We start from the raw sequence: 21,358 nt of genomic DNA on the forward strand, positions 1-21,358 counted from the left end.
ACTTACACTCGGCCCCTTTATGCATTTGCTTCGTGGTCACTCTATTCTACAGTCTACTCACTGTGTGTGTTGCAGAGAATTCTTTAAAAAAAAAATTACCAAGGGCAGGTGCAATATTAAAAGTAAGAGGCTCCTAAGATTTCTAGAACAGCAACGATGCTATTCAAACTAATAATACGTCCAAGTCACCATCTGATTGTGCTATTTCTGGAGTAAGTCTTGTAAAACAGAGTGATTTCTATCACAAATATTAATTATAAGTATTATTTTTATTTTCTGAAAAAGGATAAATAGTATAAGTTATTCAAAGTAAACTCAGGATGAAAAAAAAAAGGGGGGGAAGTTCTGTGCTCTCAAGAAAAGGCAAAGATAGAAGAAAATTTCTAAACCTGACCAGCTGAATTAGGTGAAAATGTGGTGAGTTTATGTTTAAGCTAGAGTTGAGTGTGGCAAATTGCAAACTGAAATTGGTTATTGTGTCCAGAGACCTTATGCCTTCAATTCTGTGTAAACTCCCCTGGAAATCGAAATGTATCTGAAGGATATAAGTAGTTGTGTATTCTCCCTAGAGTGATCACTGAAGAATTAGGAGCTGAAATCATATTATCTCAACATTATCTATAATGTATATTCATCATTAAGACAGGAGTATAAACATGAAGCAAATTAAATGTGAATTTCTGGTAATGAAGTGCCATCTAGCGTGAGAATTAAAGAAGAAAAATGTCTCTTAACACTTTCCTCAGTCATTTTTTATTGTCATTGTGAATTTTTTCACCTGGCTTCAGTTTGCCCGCTTCCTCACTCTCAGAGCATGAGGATCTTTGTACAAACTTCTTTAAGGACTGGCCAATTTTTCCTGCTGTTGCTTTGAAGTCTGACAGCACTGAGAGAAAAGTCCCCTTGATGCTGAAGATTTTCAGCTGCTCTACTTGTTTCTTTATCTTTGTAGCCCAACTTACCTCTTTACTAAAAGGACCACATGAACATAGCTTGTTCCCGAGTTTCTCTCCTGGGTGCGTGTTACTGAAACCAGACTCGCGCGGCCTTCATGCTGCCCTGCGTCCTCTTTGCTTCTACCCAGATGGGAGTGACTCATTCTTTCTAGCACACACTTAATACACTAATATAGCATTTCTACACATCTCCCTCACTTCATGTACCCCTTTTGAACAACGGGTTATTGTTTTCCCTGGTTTTTTCCAGACTTGGAAAAAACATTTAAAGACTTTATTCTTCTCCTTATACTCATAATGAAAAGGAAAATGTAAAATGACAGGAGCTTGTGTCACAAGAGGCTACTGAATATAAGTTAATAACATTTAGCAGTTTTATTGACACATGTTTTACTGTTAGAATTACATTAACTTGGATATAGCAATTAAGTCTATAAAGTTTACTCAATTTCATTTTGTTACAAATAGTTTGCAGCATTCAACTGTTTGTCATACTACCTGTGATTTAAGCAGATAGACGAATATTTTTTGTAACCAAAATTTAGTAGCTTTGAATTGAGGTAAGAAGCTATTAAATAGGTAGACATTTGAAATCAATAATTGTCCTATTTCAGATGCCTTAAACAATAGAATCTCGAGTGAGTGTTGAATTTCTCAGATAGTCATATGCTTACTCCTCTAAACTAAAAAATGGAATAGGGAGAGGGAGCGAGGGAAGGAAGGAAGAAAAAAGAGAAAGAATGACATGTTCTGTAATGGATGGTTTTATTTAATGAAAAACAATTTTGTAATGTTATCCTATAATGTTCATGCAATAGCACTTTTTGCATTTTATTATAATTGTTTCTTTTATTGTTATCTTCACTCAATCCTAAAGTTTGTATAGGCAGGGATCATGTCTTTCTTGCTGGTTATTGAAATCCCCAGCACAATATCTATTTATCTATAGAGATATATTTGTCTCTATATGGGTATTATATATATTCAAATAATATCAATATTTATTGAGGCATAATTGATGTACAGTATAAGTTTCAGGTGTACAACATAGCAATTCATAATTTTTAAAAGCTATATTCTATTCAGTTATTTTCAAATACTGACTCTACAAGGACCTACTGTATAGCACGTGAAACTATATTCAGTATCTTTTAATGACCTATAATGGAAAAGAATCTGAAAAGAATTATGAACAGGAAACAAATTTTATATAATTTTATTTTTAAAAAGGTCACTCTGTGTGAGGAGACTGGGTTATAGGGGTTAAGAGTAAAAGAAGGGCCACCGTTTGGGAGAGGTGAGTAGCTTAGATTAGGACTGGAGCGGCGGCAGAAGGGGAAACAGATGCAGGATTTACTTGAAAGTAGAGCAGTGAGGACTTGCTGGTGTGTTCAGCGTTGAGAGATGATCCAGTACTGCATAATGGGTGGCTGTAAATAGCAAGTGACTGTGGGATGAATTCAAAGGAGAGGGTGGAGCTGAAAGTTACAAACGCCACTTGGGTGGCATTTAAGGCCGTCTGACTTGGCAAGCTCTTCAAAGGGGCGAGTGAAGAGTGAGAAGACCAAAGGCAGAGCCCTGGGTCACTCAGTGAAGACACCGAGCGCAGAGGAGGAGGGCGGAGCCGAGAAGGGGTCCCAGAGACAGGAGGAAATTCTGGAGCATGGGGAGCCCTCGAGGTCAAGTGGGAAAGTGTTTGAAATGGAATTAGATAGACTGTTGGTGTCAAGTGTTCAAAAACAGTGACGTCTGAGACTACCCATTCTAAGTTGTGGGTGACCGTTTTTTTTAAGCTGCTAGCTTGAAATTTTCAGAAGCCTTCCTTGAAAACTTGACATTTCTCTGAAGCACTGGCTCCTTCTTGGCGGGATCACTTAACGTCTGATTTTCATTCTCTTTTATTATTTTTTTTTCCTCTTGTCTCCTCTTCACATCTTTTCATCATCTTTCCCACTCAGTGAAGCAAGTAACTACTCTGTCTCCCTTTCAAAGTGAACAAGTGTTATTTTCCAGAGCAGCCCCATCTAGGAAGCCCAAGCTTTGCTTTCCACAACAATACGATATTTACCAATTGTTCAAGGGTTATATAGATGCTTTTTATATGAATACACGAGAGATGGGAGTGGATATGTTGTAGGAAGGGGGAGGCCCCCCTTCAGGGCCTCAGGAGCGGGCTCTTGTCTAACACTTGGAAATGAATTGTCCAAGGAGACACATGTGCTGACAAAGCAAGAGATTTTATTGGGAAAGGGCACCCGGGGGAGAGCAGGAGGGTGAAGGAACCCAGGAGAACTGCTTGGGTTTTATGGTGATGGGATTAGTTTCCGGGTGGTCTTTGGCCAATCATTCTAATTCAGAGTCTTTCCTGGTTGCGCACGCGTCGCTCAGCCAAGATGGATGCTAGCAAGAGGGATTCTGGGAAGTGGACGGACACATGGTGTCTCTTTTTGACCTTTCCCAAACTTTTCCAGCTGGTGGTGGCTTATTAGTTCCGTATTCCTTACCAGGATCTGCTGTCATAAAACAACTCATGTGCATGGTTACTAAAGGGCCTGGCCAGGGTGGGTGGTTTCAGTCAGTGTGCTTGCCCTAACAGAAAGAGCCACTATTTACAAAAAATAAGATATTTAAAAATCATATATAAATTTTAAAAGATAAATCTAAGTTTAAGATGCCAGTAGCTCTTGAATTATTTTAGGAGAGAGAATGCTGCCGTTTGGAAAGTGGTGTTTGGCATCAATAACCTAGACCACCCATCAGCGTTCATGCAGACGCGCCTCGTGAGAACCATCATCCTGCACCCTCGCTACAGCCGAGCGGTGGTGGACTATGACATCAGCCTCGTGGAGCTCAGCCAAGACATCAACGAAACAAGCCACGTCCGACCCGTCTGCTTACCCAGCCCGGATCAGTCCTTAGACCCTGATACTTACTGCTATATCACAGGCTGGGGACACATGGGCAACAAAAGTAAGTCAGGAGTCTTGGGAGCACTTACCTTTCAGCTTTTAACTGGAAAACACTAGGGTACTTCCTAACCTTTGGTAGTCATTTCCCATTTTCAATTTTTTTTTCATTTATTTTTATTAGTTGGAGGCTAATTACTTTACAATATTGTAGTGATTTTTGCCATACATTGACATGAATCAGCCATCCGTTTACATGTGTTCCCTATCCTGATCCCCCCTCCCACCTTCCTCCCCATCCCATCCCTCTGGGTCTTCCCAGTGCACCAGCCCCAAGCACTTGTCTCATTCATCCAACCTGGGCTGGTGGTCTGTTTCACCCTTGATAGTATACTTGTTTCAATGCTATTCTCTCATAACATCCCACCCACAGAGTTCAAAAGTCTGTTCTGTACATCTGTGTCTCTTTTTCTGTTTTGCATATAGGGTTATCGTTACCATCTTTTTAAATTCCATATATATGTGTTAGTATACTGTATTGGTCTTTATCTTTCTGGCTTACTTCACTCTGTATAATGGGCTCCGGTTTCATCCATCTCATTAGAACTGATTCAAATGAATTCTTTTTAATGGCTGAGTAATATTCCATTGTGTATATGTACCATAGCTTCCTTATCCATTCGTCTGCTGATGGACATCTAGGTTGCTTCCGTGTCCTGGCTATTATAAACAGTGCTGCGATGAACATTGAGGTGCACGTGTCTCTTTCAGATCTGGTTTCCTCAGTGTGTATGCCCAGGAGTGGGATTGCTGGGTCATATGGCATTTTCACTTATAACAGAGTCACAAATAGCATATGTGTCACTCCCCCTACCATGCAAATTGTAGAAGTCAATACTTTTATCATGCACTTAAACTTGCAAACCCAAATGCAGCCTCAGAAGTCCGTCTCTATACCTCATTTCTCCAGGGAGCCCCTACAGATGCTTGGAGCTGACATGCAAGATCAGTCATCCCTGCCTTGATAGAGATTGTATTGAATCTAGATTGCTTTGGGTAGGATAGTCATTTTGACAATATTGATTCTTCCAATCCAAGAATGTGGTGCATCTCTCCATCTGTGTATTATCTTTGGTTTCTTTCATTAGTGTCTTATAGTTTTCTGAGTACATGTCTTTTGTCTCCTTAGGTAGGTTTATTCCTAGGTATTTTATTCTTTTTGATGAGATGGTAAATGTGATCACTTCCCTGATTTCTGTTTCTGATCTTTTGTTGTTTGTGTATAGGAAGGCAAGAGATTTCTATGTATTAATTTTGTATCCTGTACCTTTACCAAATTCATTGATTAGCTCTAGTAGTTTTCTGGTAACATCTTTAGGAGTTTCTATGTATAATATCATGTCACTTGCCAACAGTGACAGTTTTTTCTTCTTTTCCAATGTGGATTCCTTTTGTCTTCTCTGACAAAAGTCCGTGGCTAGGACTTTCAAAACTATGGTGAATAATAGTGGCAAAAATGGACATCTTTGTCTTGCTCCTGATCTTAGAGGAAATACTCTGCTCTTCACCATTGAGAACATACAGAAATTTAGAAATTTGTACTGCTCTCAGCTGCCTGTAAAGGACTCTTGTTTGACCTATTAAAAGTTTAGAATAAGAATTTAGTTGATATTTTCTTTAATAGTAAGCACTGGCCAGACCAACTACGTCAGTGGAGTACTGTAGCTCTCAGGGATAAGATACATATCGGTGTCCTGTTATCCACTTTTGTTGTTGTTTAGTCACTAAGTCGTGTTTGACTTTGTAACTCTATAGACTGTAGCCTGCCAGGCCCCGTGACCATGGGATTTCCCAGGCAAGAACTTTCAGGCAAGCTGGAATTCACACATTCTCTCTGCTGACACTAAGGGACGCTTTTCCCTTTGGACATCTCTCTGACATATCTCCTAGGATTAAAGGTTCTGATCTAATGATGGCTACTGTAGCATGTGGTGAGATACACTGTTTAAACCAAGGATGGGTCAACCATTCCCCTGTTACTCTGAACAGATGATCTGAACTTTAGCAGAATGGACTCACATGCTGAGCTGTCACAGAGCTGGCAGCCTCCCATCTAGGGCAGAGATCTGGCTTGATTATTTTAATTGTAATACCTATTGTTTATGTTGCCACATGTAATAAGAGAGGGAGGCAGTTCCCTGGTGGGGCTAGTGGTTAAGATTCAGTGCTTACACTGCAGAGGCCTGGGTTCCATATCTGGTGGGGATCTATCCTGCATGCTGTGTGGTGCAACCAAAACACAAAAAATAAATTAGAAAACCCATTTGTAAAAAATGAAAGGGAAACCATGAGCCAGGTTACTTAACCAGTCTGTGCCTCCATTTTCTCATTAACAAAATGAAGGAGTTTGACTAATGGAATGACTGCTATCAGCACTTCTAATTGGAAAATTTTGATTCTAAATGAGCTTTGTCTTTGAAATAACATTCTAGGAATATGGTTTTCCTGATATAAAAATGTAATGATTTCCTGTGTGATTAGCCTAATTCTTGAGTCATTTTACCCTCATGTTTTATTTCTTCCTCTTTTTAAAAAAAACCCAGTGCCTTTTAAGCTGCAAGAGGGAGAAGTACGCGTAATTTCTCTGGCGCAGTGTCAGTCCCACTTCGACATGAAGACCATCACCAGCCGGGTGATCTGTGCTGGCTATGAGTCTGGCACAGTGGACGCGTGCATGGTAAGTTGCTCTGTGCTTACCAAGAGATTCAATTCTGCAATAGGTTCACTGGGTCCATATAAGCTCATTATTATTCATGTATGGCTCTTTGGGAAAGTTTTTTTGAAAATAACTTGTTATCAGATGTTTCCATTATCTCTTCTGAATACTTTTTAATAACTCACTGAATTCTCACAATCATCACTTGTGGAAAACAAGAGATCATAGAGGTTAAGTAATTTACCCCATATCACCCAGGACTAAGGCAGTAGAATGAAGTTATGAGTGTAGGCAGTCTGGCTTCAGAATTCAAGTGCTTGGCCACTAACTATCCTAGAAACAAGGATTAATGTGAACACATTTCTCTGTGTTGCCAATACGACCTGGACGTTCACCAGAAACTAGTGCCCCAGGACAGCTCTCCACAGCACTTTGCATAGACAGGGATGCTCCACAGTGCACTGCAAATATTCAAGTTTGTCTTAGCCTAATTTTACGCAGCTTTTTTTTCAATTCTATTTTTCTCTTACTTCAACTTGAATGACTTGAATGAATCAAGTTGAATGAATGAAAGTCTTTTAAAAACCAAAGCAAAACAGAATTTGTTCTTTTGCCAGACAGGCCTAACCTCAACTGTATAATGAAATGGTAACTGCTAAAGGGAGGGGATGGAAGGTTGATTCTTGAAAGAGAAATTAAGGCCCAACATAGACATGGGTGTAGTCATGCTCATATAATAATGTCTAATAAGAATTGGGTCCTGTCAACTTCTTTAGTGGTGGCAGTTCCACACTGTGGGCATCTTAAACATACCAGATGCTCTCTAACAAAACCCCAGGTAGAAAAGAAGAGAGACAAAAGGCTACTTCTTTTTACCAAGTCTAGAGCAAAATTATTCATCAGAACCTCTCATTATCTTCCTTAACTGCATCAGTAGGGCACATCGGAGGCCATGGTCCTCTGTTAAGGTCTAGAAATCATGGGACTCAATATTGCAGCCAAACAAACTTTGGCCTGAAGTCCAATATTATGAAGAGGCAAAGAGGACCAAATTGTGCCTTTATCTATATCCTTCTTTCATTTTGAATTGCCGCTGCTTCACTTGTTTTCCCCCAACATGTTCACCCGTCTCACTAAGCTTAGCTCAAAATCTCCTCTTAAGGGGATCCTATGTTCCCCTCCAGCTGGAAGCAATAGCTCATTCTTTTGAAGACTCCTTTATTTATAGCCCTTAGATTTTGCTTTCATGTAAAATTTTTCTCATTATCCAAGTTGACTTTTGGCCCCTTTAGGGTAAAAATAGTTCCTTACTTGTGTAGACTTTAGCACAGAATCCTCCAAAAAATAGATTCTAAATTATTATGCAGCTAAGTTTCCGACCTGGAAATGTAGGGATGCTGTAAACATATCCCATTTTAATCACTAGCATAAATAAGTGGTGGTGGTGGTTTAGTGACTAAGTTGTGTAGCACAGCATAAATCAGTATCTTAATTCTTTTATATAAGAGGAGATGAAAAACTGGAATATGTCTAATCAAAATGTTTCCAGTAAATTCTGCTTAAAAATCAAACAGGCTTTCAGATAGAACAATTTAGTCAGCCCTTTGAAAGGGAAATAAGTTCATTTATATCATCTTTTTAGATTCCAAATATAAGTGATGTGATACTTGGCTTTCTCTGACATAATTCAATTAGTGCGATAATCTCCAGGTCCATCCATGATGCTGCAAATGGCTTTATTTCATTCTTTTTAATGGCTGAATAATATTTCATCATATATATGTAGTATATTTTCTTTACCCATCTGTCTGTGGGCAGTTAGATTGCTTCCATGTTTTGGCTATTGTAAATAGAGCTGCAATGAATATTGGGGTGCATGTATCTTTTTGAATTGTGGGTTTTTTTTTTTCCAGATATATGTCCAGGAGTTGCTGGATCATATGGTAACTCTATTTTTAGTTTTTTAAGGAACTTCTGTACTATTCTCCGTAGTGATTGTACCAATTTATATTCCCACCTACAGTATAGGAAGGGTTACCTTTTCTCCACACCCTCTTCAGCATTTACTGTTTTTAGACTTTGATGATGGCTCTTCTGACTAGTCTGAGTTGATACTACAGTGTAGTTTTGATTTCCATTTGTCTAATAATTAGCAATGTTGAATATCTTTTCATGTTCTTTTTGGTCATTTGTATGTCTTCTTTAGAGAAATGTTTCTCTCCTGCCCATTTTTGTTTGGGTTGTTTGATGTTTTGATATTGAGCTTCATGGGCTGTTTGTATATTTTGGAGATTAATCCCTTGTCAGGTGTATTGTTTGCAAATATTTTCTCCTGTTTTGTAAGTTGTCTTTTTGTTTTGGTGGTTTCCTTTGCTGTGCAAAAGCTTTTAAATTTAATTAAATCTCATTTGGTTTTGGTTTTTATCTTCATTACTATAGGAAGTGGATTGAAAATGATCTTCCTGTGGTTTATATCAGAGTGTTCTGCCTATGTTTTCCTCTAAGAGTTTTGTAATATCCAGTCTTACATTTATGTCTTTAGTTCATTTTGAGTTTATTTTTGTGCATAGTGTTAGGAAGTATTTTAATTTCATTATTTTACATGTAGCTCTCCAACTTTCCGAGCACCACTTACTGAAGACGAGTCTGTCTTTCCTCCACTGTATACTCTTGCTTCGTCATGTTAATTGACCACAGTTATGTGGGTTTATTTCTAGGCTTTCCCCCCCGTCCCTTGGTCTGTACGCCGGCCTTTGGGCCTGGACCATACTGCTTCGATGACTGTAGCTTTACAATATGTTCTGAAGCAACAGAGCCTGATTTCTCAGCTTTTCTTTCTTTCTCAACATTGCTTTGGTTATTTGGGATCTTTTGTGTTTCCATACAAGTTATAAGATTTTTTTTTTTTTGTTCTAGATCTTCAAAAAATGACATAGTAATTTGACAGGGATTGCATTGAATCTGTAGATTGCCTTGGGTAATACAGTCATTTGGACAATACTGATTCTTCTAATCCATGAACATGATAGTTATATCTTTCCATTTATTTGTGTGTGCTTCAATTTGTTGTATCAGTATCTTAGTTTTATGAGTAGAGGTCTTTTGTCTCCTTAGGTATGTTTATTCCAAGGTATTTTACTTTTTTGATGAAACAGTAAATTGGATTGTTTCCTTAATTTCTCTTTCTGATCTTACATTGTTAGTGTCTAGAAATTCAACATATTTGTGTATTAATTTTGTATCCTGCAACTGTACCAAATTCATTCATGAGTTCTAATAGTTTTCTTGTAGCATGTTTAGGATTTTCTACATATAGTTATCATGTCATCTGCAAACAGTGACAATTTTACTTTTCATAATTTGGATTACTATTCTTTTTCTTCTCTGATTGCTATTGCTGGGACTCTCAAAACTATGTTGAATAGAAGTGGCAGGAGAAGACATCTTTGTCTTGTACCTAATTTTAGAGGAGATGCTTTCAGCTCTTCACCTCTGGGTGTGATGTTTAGCTGTGGGTTTGTCACATGCCGTGCTGTGCTCAGTCGTGTCTGACTCTTTGTGACCCCACAGACTGCAGCCCACCAGGCTCCACTGTCCATGGGGATTCTCCAGGCAAGAATGCTGGAGTGGGTTGCCATGTCCTCCTCCAGGGGAATTTTCCCAACCCAGGTATCCCACATTGCAGGTAGATTCTCTACCGACTGAGCCACCAGGGAAGCCCAAGTATACTGGAGTGGGTAGCCTATCCCTTCTCCGGGGGATCTTCCTGATCCAGGAATTGAACCAGGGTCTCCTGCATTGCAGGCAGATTCTTTACCAGCTAAGCTACCAGGGAAGCCCATATATGCCTTTATTATGCTGAGTTATGTTCCCTCTATGCCCACTTTTTAAAAATGGGTATGGAGTTTTGTCCAAAGGTTTTTCTACATTTATCAAGATGATAGTATGGTTTTTATTCTTCAATTTGCTAACGTTCACACCACAAAGTGGGTATAGAGGGACTATATCTCAACATAATAAAAGCCATTTGTGACAAACTTACAGCCAGCATAATACCCAATGGTGAAAAACTGAAAACCCTGAAGGGAAAGAAAACTGTCATTATTTGCAGATGATATGATACTCTATATAGAGAATCCTAAAATCTCCATACAGAAACTATTAGAACTAATAAGTGAATTCAGCAAGGTAACAGAATACAAGATTCATATACAGAAAGCTATTGCATTTCTTTACACTAAATATGAGGAAGAAAAAATTGAAAAAAAAAATCATTTTTAAAATCACGTTAAAAAATACCTAAGAATAAACTTAACCAAGGAGGTGAAAACCCCTATGAACTGAAAACTAAAACATTGTAAAGAAAACTGAAGATGATTCAAAGAAATGGAAAGATATCCAATGCTCTAGGATTGAAAGAATTAGTATTGTAAAAACAGTCATACCACCCAAAGCAATCTACAGATTTAATGCAATCCCTGTTAAAAAATCCTGATCAGTGAAGAACTGACTCATTTGAAAAGACCCTGATACTGGGAAAGATTAAAGAAGGGAGGAGAAGTGGACAGCAGAGGAAGAGATGGTTGGATGGAATCACCGACTCAATGGACCTGAGTTTGAGTAAACTCTGGGAGCTGGTGCTGGACAGGGAGGCCTGGCATCCTACAGTTCATGGGGGTCGCAAAGAGTTGGACATGACTGAGCAACTGAACTGTCAAAATACTCATGACATTTTTTTTTAACAGAACTAGAACAAATAATTCTAAAATATATGTGGAATCACAGAGGATCCAGAATTGCCAAAGCAACTCTGAGAAAAAAGAACAAAACTTGGAGACATACTCATTCCAGATTATACTACAAAGCTACAGTAATCAAAATAGCATGGTAACAGACATATGGATCTGTGGAACAGGATAGAGGCCAAAAATAAACCCACACATTTATGGTCAATCTCTCAGGCAAGAATACAATGTAGAAAAGACAATCTCTTCAATAAGTGGTGTTGGGAAAGCTGGACAGCTACAAGCAAATCAATGAAATTACAACAAAAATTATACATAATTATTATAATTATACAAAAATTAACTCAAAACAGTTTAAAAACCTAAATGTAAGACATGCCATAAAACTGCTAGAAGATTACAGAGGCAAAACATTCTTTGATGTAAACTGTAGCAATACAGTTTTAGATCAGCCTCCCAAAGCAAAAGAACTAGAAGCAGAAACAAACTAGTGGCACCTGATGCAATGAGTGGACTCCATGGGAAAGGCACCGATGCCGGGGAAAGGCCCCGACGCCGGGAAGGACCCCGACACTGGGAAAGACCGTGATGCTGGGAAGGATTGGGGGCAGGAGGAGAAGGGGACAACAGAGGGTGGGATGGCTGGATGGCATCACCGACTCGATGGGCATGAGTTTGAGTAAACTCCGGGAGTTGGTGATGGATAGGGAAGCCTGGTGTGCTGTAGTCCATGGGGGTTGCAAAGAGTCGGACGTGACTCAGCAACTAAACTGAACTGAAAAAAAATAATACAAATGAATCTATAATATACAACAGAAACAGATTCACAGACATAGAAAACAAACTTATAGTTACCAAAGCAGGGAGGAATAAATTAGATATAACTATTATTATTATCTATTTAAATGTCTATATAAGTAGTAACATGTAAATAATTATTGTTATAATAATTATTCAGTTCAGTTCAGTCACTCAGTTGTGTCCGACTCTGCGACCCCATGAATCGCAGCACGCCAGGCCTCCCTGTCCATCACCAACTCCCAGAGTTTGCTCAAACTCACGTCCATCGAGTCGGTGATGCCATCCAGCCATCTCATCCTCTGTCGTCCCCTTCTCCTCCTGCCCCCAATCCCTCCCAGCATCAGGGTCTTTTCCAGTGAGTCAACTCTTTGCATGAGGTGGCCAAAGTATTGGAGTTTCAGCTTCAGCATCAGTCCTTCCAATGAACACTCAGGACTGATCTCCTTTAGGATGGACTGGTTGGATCTCCTTGCAGTCCAAGGGTTATTAACCTGTAATTATTTCATGAGAATTAAATAAACTAACACAGGGAAGGTGTTTAGGAGAGCATCAATAAACATGATTTCTATTTCTCAACATTACCAAGTGGGAGGACCATAGATACACTTCCAGGTTTGAAATTCTTGCAAAGCAAGGAGTATTTTGTAAATATCTGTCATGAGTCCACATACTTATTTTCTAGAGTACCTATCCTTCTCTTTTGAGGACATGCAGAACACATCTCTCATATTCTCATCTTTTCAGATGTAGCAAATATTAGCATTTTTAAAGCCATAGTGTCTTAATTATATGTGGACAAAGAAAACTGAACAAAACTTAACTGTAATATCTAAACTTAAATATTAAGAATGAAAGTCGCTATGCAAATGAAATCTCTATGTATGCATTATAAGTTTTACTGTAATTCTTATGTGGTATTTTCTATTTAAGCATGCTAATTCTCTTCTATTTAATACAGTAAATAGTAAGTTTTTGTTACCCTGAATGTGTTTTACTTAATACATTTATTCACACAGCAAGAATCCTGAAAGTAATGACTTATTTTTAGATTTTTCTAGCACTATTTTTTGTGAGAAAACTATCCTTGAACATGTTATACATTTATAAACTGGATCAAAATTAAAAGAATGAGATCAGTTAGGGACTCAGTCCTGATACGAATTTTTTTTAATTAAAAAAAAGTTTGATATATTTTGATTAAGTGTAAGAAATGACAAAACGTCCGATTTCACAGAAAAAAAAGAATATAGTCCTTTCCCAAGCCACCTCTATTCTTTAAAAGATCAAGATTTAAAATGTTCACTTGAAAGTTCTGTTTATGTAGGGGAAAGCGTGTTCCCTTCACACATTGACAGTGAGACCTTTGTTGAAATTTTTCAGGACATTGGTTAAGCTGGGTTTGGCTTTATTTTACCCTCAGGACAGCACGGACACATGAGGGCCCTGAAACACCAGTGACTAACATCCACTGCTCTTCCTTACAGGGCGACAGTGGTGGGCCTCTAGTCTGTGAGAAGCCGGGAGGACAGTGGACATTATTTGGCTTAACTTCATGGGGCTCCGTCTGCTTTTCCAAAGTCCTGGGGCCTGGAGTTTACAGCAACGTGACATACTTTGTCAAATGGATTGAAAGACAAATATACATCCATACCTTTCTCCTAAACTAATTCCAAAGATGATCAGAGACTTTTGCCAGCAACATTCAAAGAAAATGGCCTTTTCGACGGTGGAGGACGTCCTGTAGAGAGCTGTACAGAAGCACTTTTCATAGACAGGGATGCTCCACAGTGCACTGCAAATGTTCATGTTTGTCTCAGTCGAATTTTTTTTTTTTTTTGTCTCAGTCGAATTTTATACAGCTTTTTTTTTTTCCAGTTCTGTTTTTCTCTTATTTCAGGTTGAATGAAAGTCTTTTAAAAACCAAAGCAAAATAGAGCTTGTTCTTTTGCCAGGCAGGCCTAACCTCAACTGTAAAGTGAAATGAATGGTCAGCTTGGGAAAGAGAAGAGTGTAGGCACCAGGGTAACAGGTTAGAGAAAGTCCCCTCTTGTCCAGTCACAAAAGGACATGGAAGTCCAGGCTAATGAATCTTTGCCAGAAAAATGAAAATTTCTCCAGCACAAGAGCATAGTGGCAAATTCCAATAACAACATCGGAGGCTTGCTTTTGATTTATGAAAAACCAAGATAATTTACATGCTTAAGTTATTCATTATTCTTCTTCTAAAGTTTGCATAATTCTGAGAACTAATGAAAGACAGAACATCCATTTAGGTAGCTGAAGGAGCAAATTTCATTCACCACAAAGTTCTTTCCACATCAATATTAGCACTTGATATGAAAAGACTGCCCGTTTGGAATTTAAATCCAGGCTGTAATTGCATAGAAAAGTCTCCATAGACCCTTCTCAGAGTTGGGGTTTGCTCACTCTGTATCAATTAGCCAACTGAGATTTTGACAACTGGGAAACTATTTGTGGGAACAATTTCTTTCTGTCTTTGTGACAATGAAGTTGAGGTTAAACTTTGCTAAAGGAGGACTTGCTTTAGAGTGGAGAGATGCAATTTTTTAAGGAAATTAAATTTCTCCCACACCTAATTATTTTCCAGTTTTTCTCTGTTCATCCATACCAATAAGGTCACAGAGATGTATTTCAAAGCACAGTAAAACTTTTTGCATGAAGAAAAACATTTTGTAATTTTTCTTAAAAGATATTTAATAGCTGGTGTTGCCATTTCTTCCTATTGATGACAATTAAAACAAAAAATTAAATATGCTTTTAAGTACTATGTCATGATGCACAGGTCAATTTATAAAGTAATTTGGTGGTTAAAGTATTTTTTTCCTCACTAAAAACCTTCAAAACACAAATCTTCACATGTATCTAATTTAATTTATGGGCTTCCCTGGTGGCTCAGCAGTAAAGAATCTTCCTGCCAATGCAGGAGACACAGGTTCATTCCCCGGGTTGGAAAGATCCCCTGGAGAACGAAATGGCAACCCACTCCAGTATTCTTGCCTGGGAAATCCCATGGACAGAGGAGCCTGGCAGGCCACAGTCCATGGGGTCTCAGAGAGTTGGACACGACTGAGCACCTAAGCAGCAACAAAGGATTTCCTCCACAGCCTGGGCTGTCCCAGCACCCTCAGAGCCTACCTGCAGTTTTACACGTCGTTTTGTGTAAACGAGTAAGTATGTATGTGTAAACACATGCTCTCTTCTATTTGTGTGCATAGGTGACATTCGCAAAGCTGTCTTGACACTTTCCATGTGATTCATCTCTTGTTCTGTAGTTTGTATAAACCTATTGAGAATGTAAAATCCAGCAACTCAATTATGGTCACAACTGTATGAAAGTTTAAGAACATATATCAGTTTTGTTATATAATGGAAACTTATGCTCAACTTATGTTCAGTGAAATGTATATACTGTAGCTAACCCTTTAATAGAAATAAAATGGTATAATTTTCTTTAATGGATGTAAAACAAGGAGCAAGCCCCAGAAAATGTTCCCCACTATTATAGTTGGCACTCAGTTTCCAACCAATCAAAATTCACTTGTCTTATATCTCACTCCCCCAGGAATATACTCTTTTAAATGCCACTACTCTTTGATTAGTCTGAAAGGAGAGTTTGCTGATAATCTTCTTATCACCCATTGATTGTCCAAGGAAAACTTTAGCCCTGGTAAGAGGATAAGGATTTTTGTCTTCTAGAACACATTTTGGGAATCTAATCCAATTCCTTTATAAATCTTTTGGGGTAAAAATTATATCACAAGTATATACTGCTAATTTTTCTTGGCTACTAGGAGCAAATTGGGCTCCCCTAAATTTGGTAAAATATGCTGAATACCTACCGAAAATGCTGGAACATCAGCTTAGGAAACTTTGCATAAGAGTTATTCACTTGGAAATGAGAATCTTTAAAGGCTTTCTATTGACCCCAAATCTCCGCCGGAGGACCAGATGTGTCTCAGAATCCAGAATTTTAAAAAATTTAAAAAGCATAATATTAAAATGTTTAGTAGCACAGTAATAAAATTATTAATATTTTTGTGGCAAAATATATGAATAACCATATTAAATAAATAGTCTTGTATCTGTTTAAGACATTGTATTTGTGCTTAATTTATGAAAACTTGTTCAGTTTTCAGAGTTCCTGGGATTGCTGAATCGTAGACAAGAAGTTGTAGACGCATAACATGAACTGCTGTGCACAGATAATTTATATCAGAGAGACTGACCTTTTTTTAGTCTTTTGAACTCATTCCTTAGATTCTAATCTTTTTTAAGTGAATATATCTCTAAATTTGTATTTATCAAAAGGTGATGATCTCAAGGAATAAATGCTAGTTGCTATGACGATAATAGATGATATGACATCACTGACTTTTCCATATAAGGACAGGTCAAACAATATTCTTTAAAGGTATTGCTTTGGGATTTTCCTTCTCAGTTCTGGTACCAATTACTATTGCATCTGATGAGAATCAGAGTTATGACAGCTTTTAATATATGTTATTTATGAAAAAGTTTATTTTTAAAAAATCATAAGAAAGCAGATAGCTACCTCCATTAGCCATATGGGGTTTTGGATATTCTAGAAATCAGTCTGTATAAAAGACCATTTGCAATAATATTAGAAGGCTACAAAAAATATCAGTCCAGAACAGTAGGCAACAGGTAGAAAATTAAGCCCTGAGAACAACAGCTGAATAGTCATTAACAAAAGCTTGATACAGACATAGAACATTAGCATGGACATTTCATGAAGGAAGTTCTGGGTTGGCTGACAATTTTCAGATGAATGGATACAGAATTTTAAAAGATCTCAGCAAGAATACATGATCTTATAATAATACCTGGCAGTTACGGTAGAAACTAGTTTCCTTGTTCCAATTAAAGCCAGCATACATGATTTGCAACAGCAATGGACTTGATATAGACTTTCTTGTCCTAAATGTAATTAAAAGCAAATCTAAGAACCTCAGAGAATTCTCCTGAGAATCACCTGTATCAGTATAAGTTTATAATATCTCACTTTTAGAGGTTGAAAAGAGCTTGAAAGTATTTGCATACCAGAAAAGTTATAGGGTATTGTAAAAAGACGATAAACCCTCAAACGGCCTCCTGAAGACTGTTTTGATTGTCTCATTTTGATCAGGCTCCTGGCAGTTTTAGAATTCAGGAAATTGCCAAGGGGGCCTAGACCCAACTGAGCCCATTTTCCTCAACTGTGGCCTCCATCGCCTCGCGGACAGCACGTATACAGAGGCAGACCTCATAAAAAGTCTTCTTTTGACCGGAAGCCGAGAGAGGAAGGCACCTCTGTGGACCCCTGGCATCCCCGCTGCCCCTTTCTCAGGAACACTCCACCTCAGGAGAACACTGAAATGACCAGAGTCAAATAAATATATGTCCCAAATGAATCCTCTTGAAAATATTTGCATTTATAGAACAACTAAAATGCTTTCACAAAATCCAAAAAGTTTCATGAAAGCATTTGATTCTGAATTAAATATTTCACTTCTCTAAACTCTGTCCAGGTCAGATTCTAATGTCTGTTACACATGGACCCACAAACACACAGTAAAGGTCATCACATCGGCTTGCCCAGGCCCAGTAAAATGTTCTTGTCCCTTAAGGAAAAATCAAGTCACGCTGCTTTGGCAAAGGAGCCTCTTCAAAGTTGCTTTCCCAAACTTGATGGAATACTGGCATCTCCAAGGAGGATATCCTGCTTTTTTTTAATCCTTTGAGGGTCCAGCCATCCCCGAGGCCTTAGTTTCAGAGAAATCTGAGTCTAAAGCAGTTTCACATACAGGTAAGGTTCCTTTCTCAACAGCACAAGCAGTTGCCGACATCACTGCAAAGACTGCAGACGGGTCATAGACGGGTATTCTCTCTGACTCTACAGCTGAGTGGTCAGCATACTTAGACGTCAGCTGATCCATCTGCCCAGTCCCTCTCCACTTCTTGAGAGCTTCAGTCCTCTCCTCTGCAGGCAGTCTGTCCAAGTGTTTCGCCCTCAGAATTGGAGACGGAAAGAGGGATCCCTGAAGAACTCTGTATATAAACCTGGGTTACAAAAAGCATCACAGAATTACATTCACCTCGATGCATTACGGGCCACAAAGAATACCCACCGATTAGAAAAAGTAAAAGGGTCTGGGGGCCCTTCTTGAGGTAAAGAGGGAGGGATAGTGAACTATAAAATGGAGATAACAAGAACATGAAATTAATGTTTATTAAACACTGAGGAAATAAGTTCCTGATTGTCAAATAAAAAATAAAATCTGTAATAAAAGTAGAGATACCAATAGAGCTACATTACAGTCTTAATGTTATCATATTAATGAACAGAAATGTATTAATGCCACAGGTGTTAGTTTCTTCAATAGTCCCCTAGTCAATAGTCTGTTAAGTTCAATGAGACAATACATACGAAGCAGGCAAAGCGTTGGCACAGTAGTTTTTAAAATGCTAGCTTCTAGTTTTCTATGGCTATTGTAACGAATTACCACAAACTTGACCCCTTCAGGCCAAGCTGACGGTATTCAGGGGCTTCCCTAGTGGTTCAGCAGTAAAGAACCTGCCTGCCAGTGCTGGAGACGTGGGCTCGATCCTTCGGTCAGGAAGATCCTAGGAAGAAGGAAATGGCAATCCTCTCTAATATTCTTGCCTGGGAAATTCCATGGACAGAGGAGCCTGGTGGGCTACAGTCCACGGGGTCGCAGAGAGTCGGAGATGACTGAGCAACTAAGTAACAACAAGAACATTTTCAAAAACCTTGTGAGTCCCCAACGTCTGTTCTGGGCATTTATGCCATGAGATAAGAGGGTCCGCCACAGGCCTTTCCTGCTTCCTTGGTGACTGCTGAGGTGACTGAGAGGATCCATGAGTCACACACCCAAACTCTTCAGCACCAGCAAAGGTTGTGGCCCTCTCTCTCGAGCATACTCCCAATAGCAAATTGCCTAATTTTAGCAACTTTTGAAATCTGGGTAGGCTGAGAATTTTCTAAATCTAGTTTCTTTGGACTTAATGGTACCTTCCCTCAATCTCTTTTCCTTCACATTTTTCCAGGTTGTTGTTCGGTTGCTAAGTTTCTATAAGCAACCAGAATAAACTAGACCAAACCTTCAACACTTTGCTTAGAGAACTCCTCAGCTAAATACCCAAGTTCATCACTTACAAATTCTGCTTTCCACATAACAGTAGAACACAATTCAGCTAAGTTTTCTGCCACTATATTGCCAAGATTCCCTTTCCTCCAATTTCCAATAATGTTTCTCATTTCCTTCCGAGACTTTGGCAGCAGTACCTTTAACACTCACATTTCTAGCAAAATTCCATTAATGAACATTTATGTATTTTCCAAGATGATATCGCTTTCTCTGACCATGCTTTCTACTTTCTTCTGAATTTTCACCAGCAGGTACTTTAATGTCCATAATTCTATTGACAGTCTGCATACATGCCTCAAAATTCAACAGTCTATTATGTACCTCACAATTTTTCCAGGATCTACCCATTATCTAATTTCAAAGCCTATTTCACATTTTTTAGGTATTTATTACAGCAGTACCCACCTTCCTGATACCAAAGTCTGTATTTGTTTTCTATAGCTGCTGCACAATAAACGTGCTGGCTTAGGACAATAGAACCTTATTTTCTCACAGTTCAGCAGCCCAAGAATTCTGAAATCTGTGTTTTCATCCCAATCCCAAAGAAAGGCAATGCCAAAGAATGTTCAAGGTACAATTGCACTCATCCTACATGCTAGCAAAGTAATGCTCAAAATTCTCCAGGCCAGGCTTCAAACAGTTTGTGAACCATGAACTTCCAGATGTTCAAGCTGGTTTTAGAAAAGGCAGAGGAATCAGAGACCAAATTGCCAACATCCACTGGATTATAGAAAAAGCAAAAGAATTCCAGAAAAACATCTACTTCTGCTTTATTGACTACGGCAAAGCCTTTGACTGTGTGGATCATGACAAACTGTGGAAAATTCTTCAAGGGATGGGAATACCAGACCACCCTACCTGCCTCATGAGAAATCTCTATGAAGGTCAAAAAGCAACAGTTAGAACCGGACATGAAACAACGGACTGGTTCCAAATTGGGAAAGGAGTTATGTCAAGGCTATATATTGTCATCTTGTTTATTTAACTTACAAGCAGAGTACATCATGAAAAATGCCAGGCTGAATGAAGCACAAACTGGAATCAAGATTGTTGGGAGAAACATCAATAACCTCAGATACTCAGATGACACCACCCTTACGGCAGAAAGAGAAGAGGAACAAAAGAGCCTCTTGATGAAAGTGACAGAGGAGAGTGAAAAAGCTGGCTTAAAACTCAACACTCAAAAAACTAAGATCATGGCATCCGGTCCCATCACTTCATGGCAAATAGATAGGGAAACAATGGAAACCATAACAGACTCTTTTCTTGGGCTCCAAAATCACTGCAGATGGTGACTGCAGCCATGAAATTAAAAGATGCTTGCTCCTTGGAAGAAAAGCTATGACCAAACTAGACATCATATTTAAAAGCAAAGATACTACTTTGCTGACAAAGGTCCGTCTAGTCAAAGCTATGGTTTTTCCAGTAGTCATGTATGGATATGAGAGTTGAACTATAAAGAAAGCTGAGTGCTGAAGAACTGATGCTTTTGAACTGTGGTGTTAGAGTAGACTCTTGAGAGTCCCTTGGACTGCAAGGAGATGAAACTGGTCCATCCTAAAGGAAATTGGCCCTGAATATTCACTGGAAGGACTGATGCTGAAGCTGAAGCTCCAACACTTTGGCCATCTGATGTGAAGAACTGACTCACTGGAAAAGATCCTGATGCTGGGCAAGACTGAAGGCAGGAGAAGGGGATGACAGAGGATGAGACAGTTGGATGGCATCACTGACTTTGAGTTTGAGCAAGCTCCAGGAGTTGGTGATGGACAGGGAAGCCTGGCATGTGCAGTCCATGGGGTCACAAAGAGTCGGACATGACCGAGTGACTGAACTGAGCAACAAAATCAAGGTGCCGGAAAGAACATGTTCCCTCCTATAGAGAATTCATTTCTTGCCTCTTCCAGCTTCTGGTGGTTGCAGGCATTCCTTGGCTTGTGACCAAGGTATTTCTGTTACCATGGTCAAAGTGCATTCTCCTGTCTGTGTCAAATCTCCCTCTGCCTCTCTGCACATGGCACTATTTCACTCCTTTTTACGGCTG

General features: G+C 38.9%; 2 protein-coding genes across 9 annotated transcripts in view; one reads left to right on the plus strand and one right to left on the minus strand.

Annotated features, from left to right (window-relative positions):
* CORIN (corin, serine peptidase) overlaps positions 1-16,395 on the plus strand; it is a 263,542-nt gene extending 247,147 nt beyond the window's left edge. For 6 of the 7 annotated variants that reach the window (XM_043438343.1, XM_043438344.1, XM_043438342.1 and 3 more), the window contains 3 exons: positions 3,655-3,926; positions 6,466-6,599; positions 13,609-16,395. In XM_043438343.1, the coding sequence (XP_043294278.1) occupies positions 3,655-3,926; positions 6,466-6,599; positions 13,609-13,791 (589 nt within the window). In that variant the 3' untranslated portion in view covers positions 13,792-16,395. Of the gene's footprint in view, positions 1-3,654; positions 3,927-6,465; positions 6,600-13,608 lie in introns of those variants that run through there. The other variant, XM_043438349.1, reaches the window with a different exon arrangement.
* Positions 16,396-16,630: 235 nt separating this feature from the next.
* Positions 16,631-21,358, minus strand: part of ATP10D (ATPase phospholipid transporting 10D (putative)) — a 123,826-nt gene continuing 119,098 nt past the window's right edge. For both annotated transcript variants that reach the window (XM_043438341.1, XM_043438340.1), the window contains exon 23: positions 16,631-18,205. In XM_043438341.1, the coding sequence (XP_043294276.1) occupies positions 17,875-18,205 (331 nt within the window). In that variant the 3' untranslated portion in view covers positions 16,631-17,874. The remainder of the gene's footprint in view (positions 18,206-21,358) is intronic.

This window comes from Cervus canadensis, chromosome 19 (assembly GCF_019320065.1).
Source record: "Cervus canadensis isolate Bull #8, Minnesota chromosome 19, ASM1932006v1, whole genome shotgun sequence".
Lineage (NCBI taxonomy): Eukaryota > Metazoa > Chordata > Mammalia > Artiodactyla > Cervidae > Cervus > Cervus canadensis.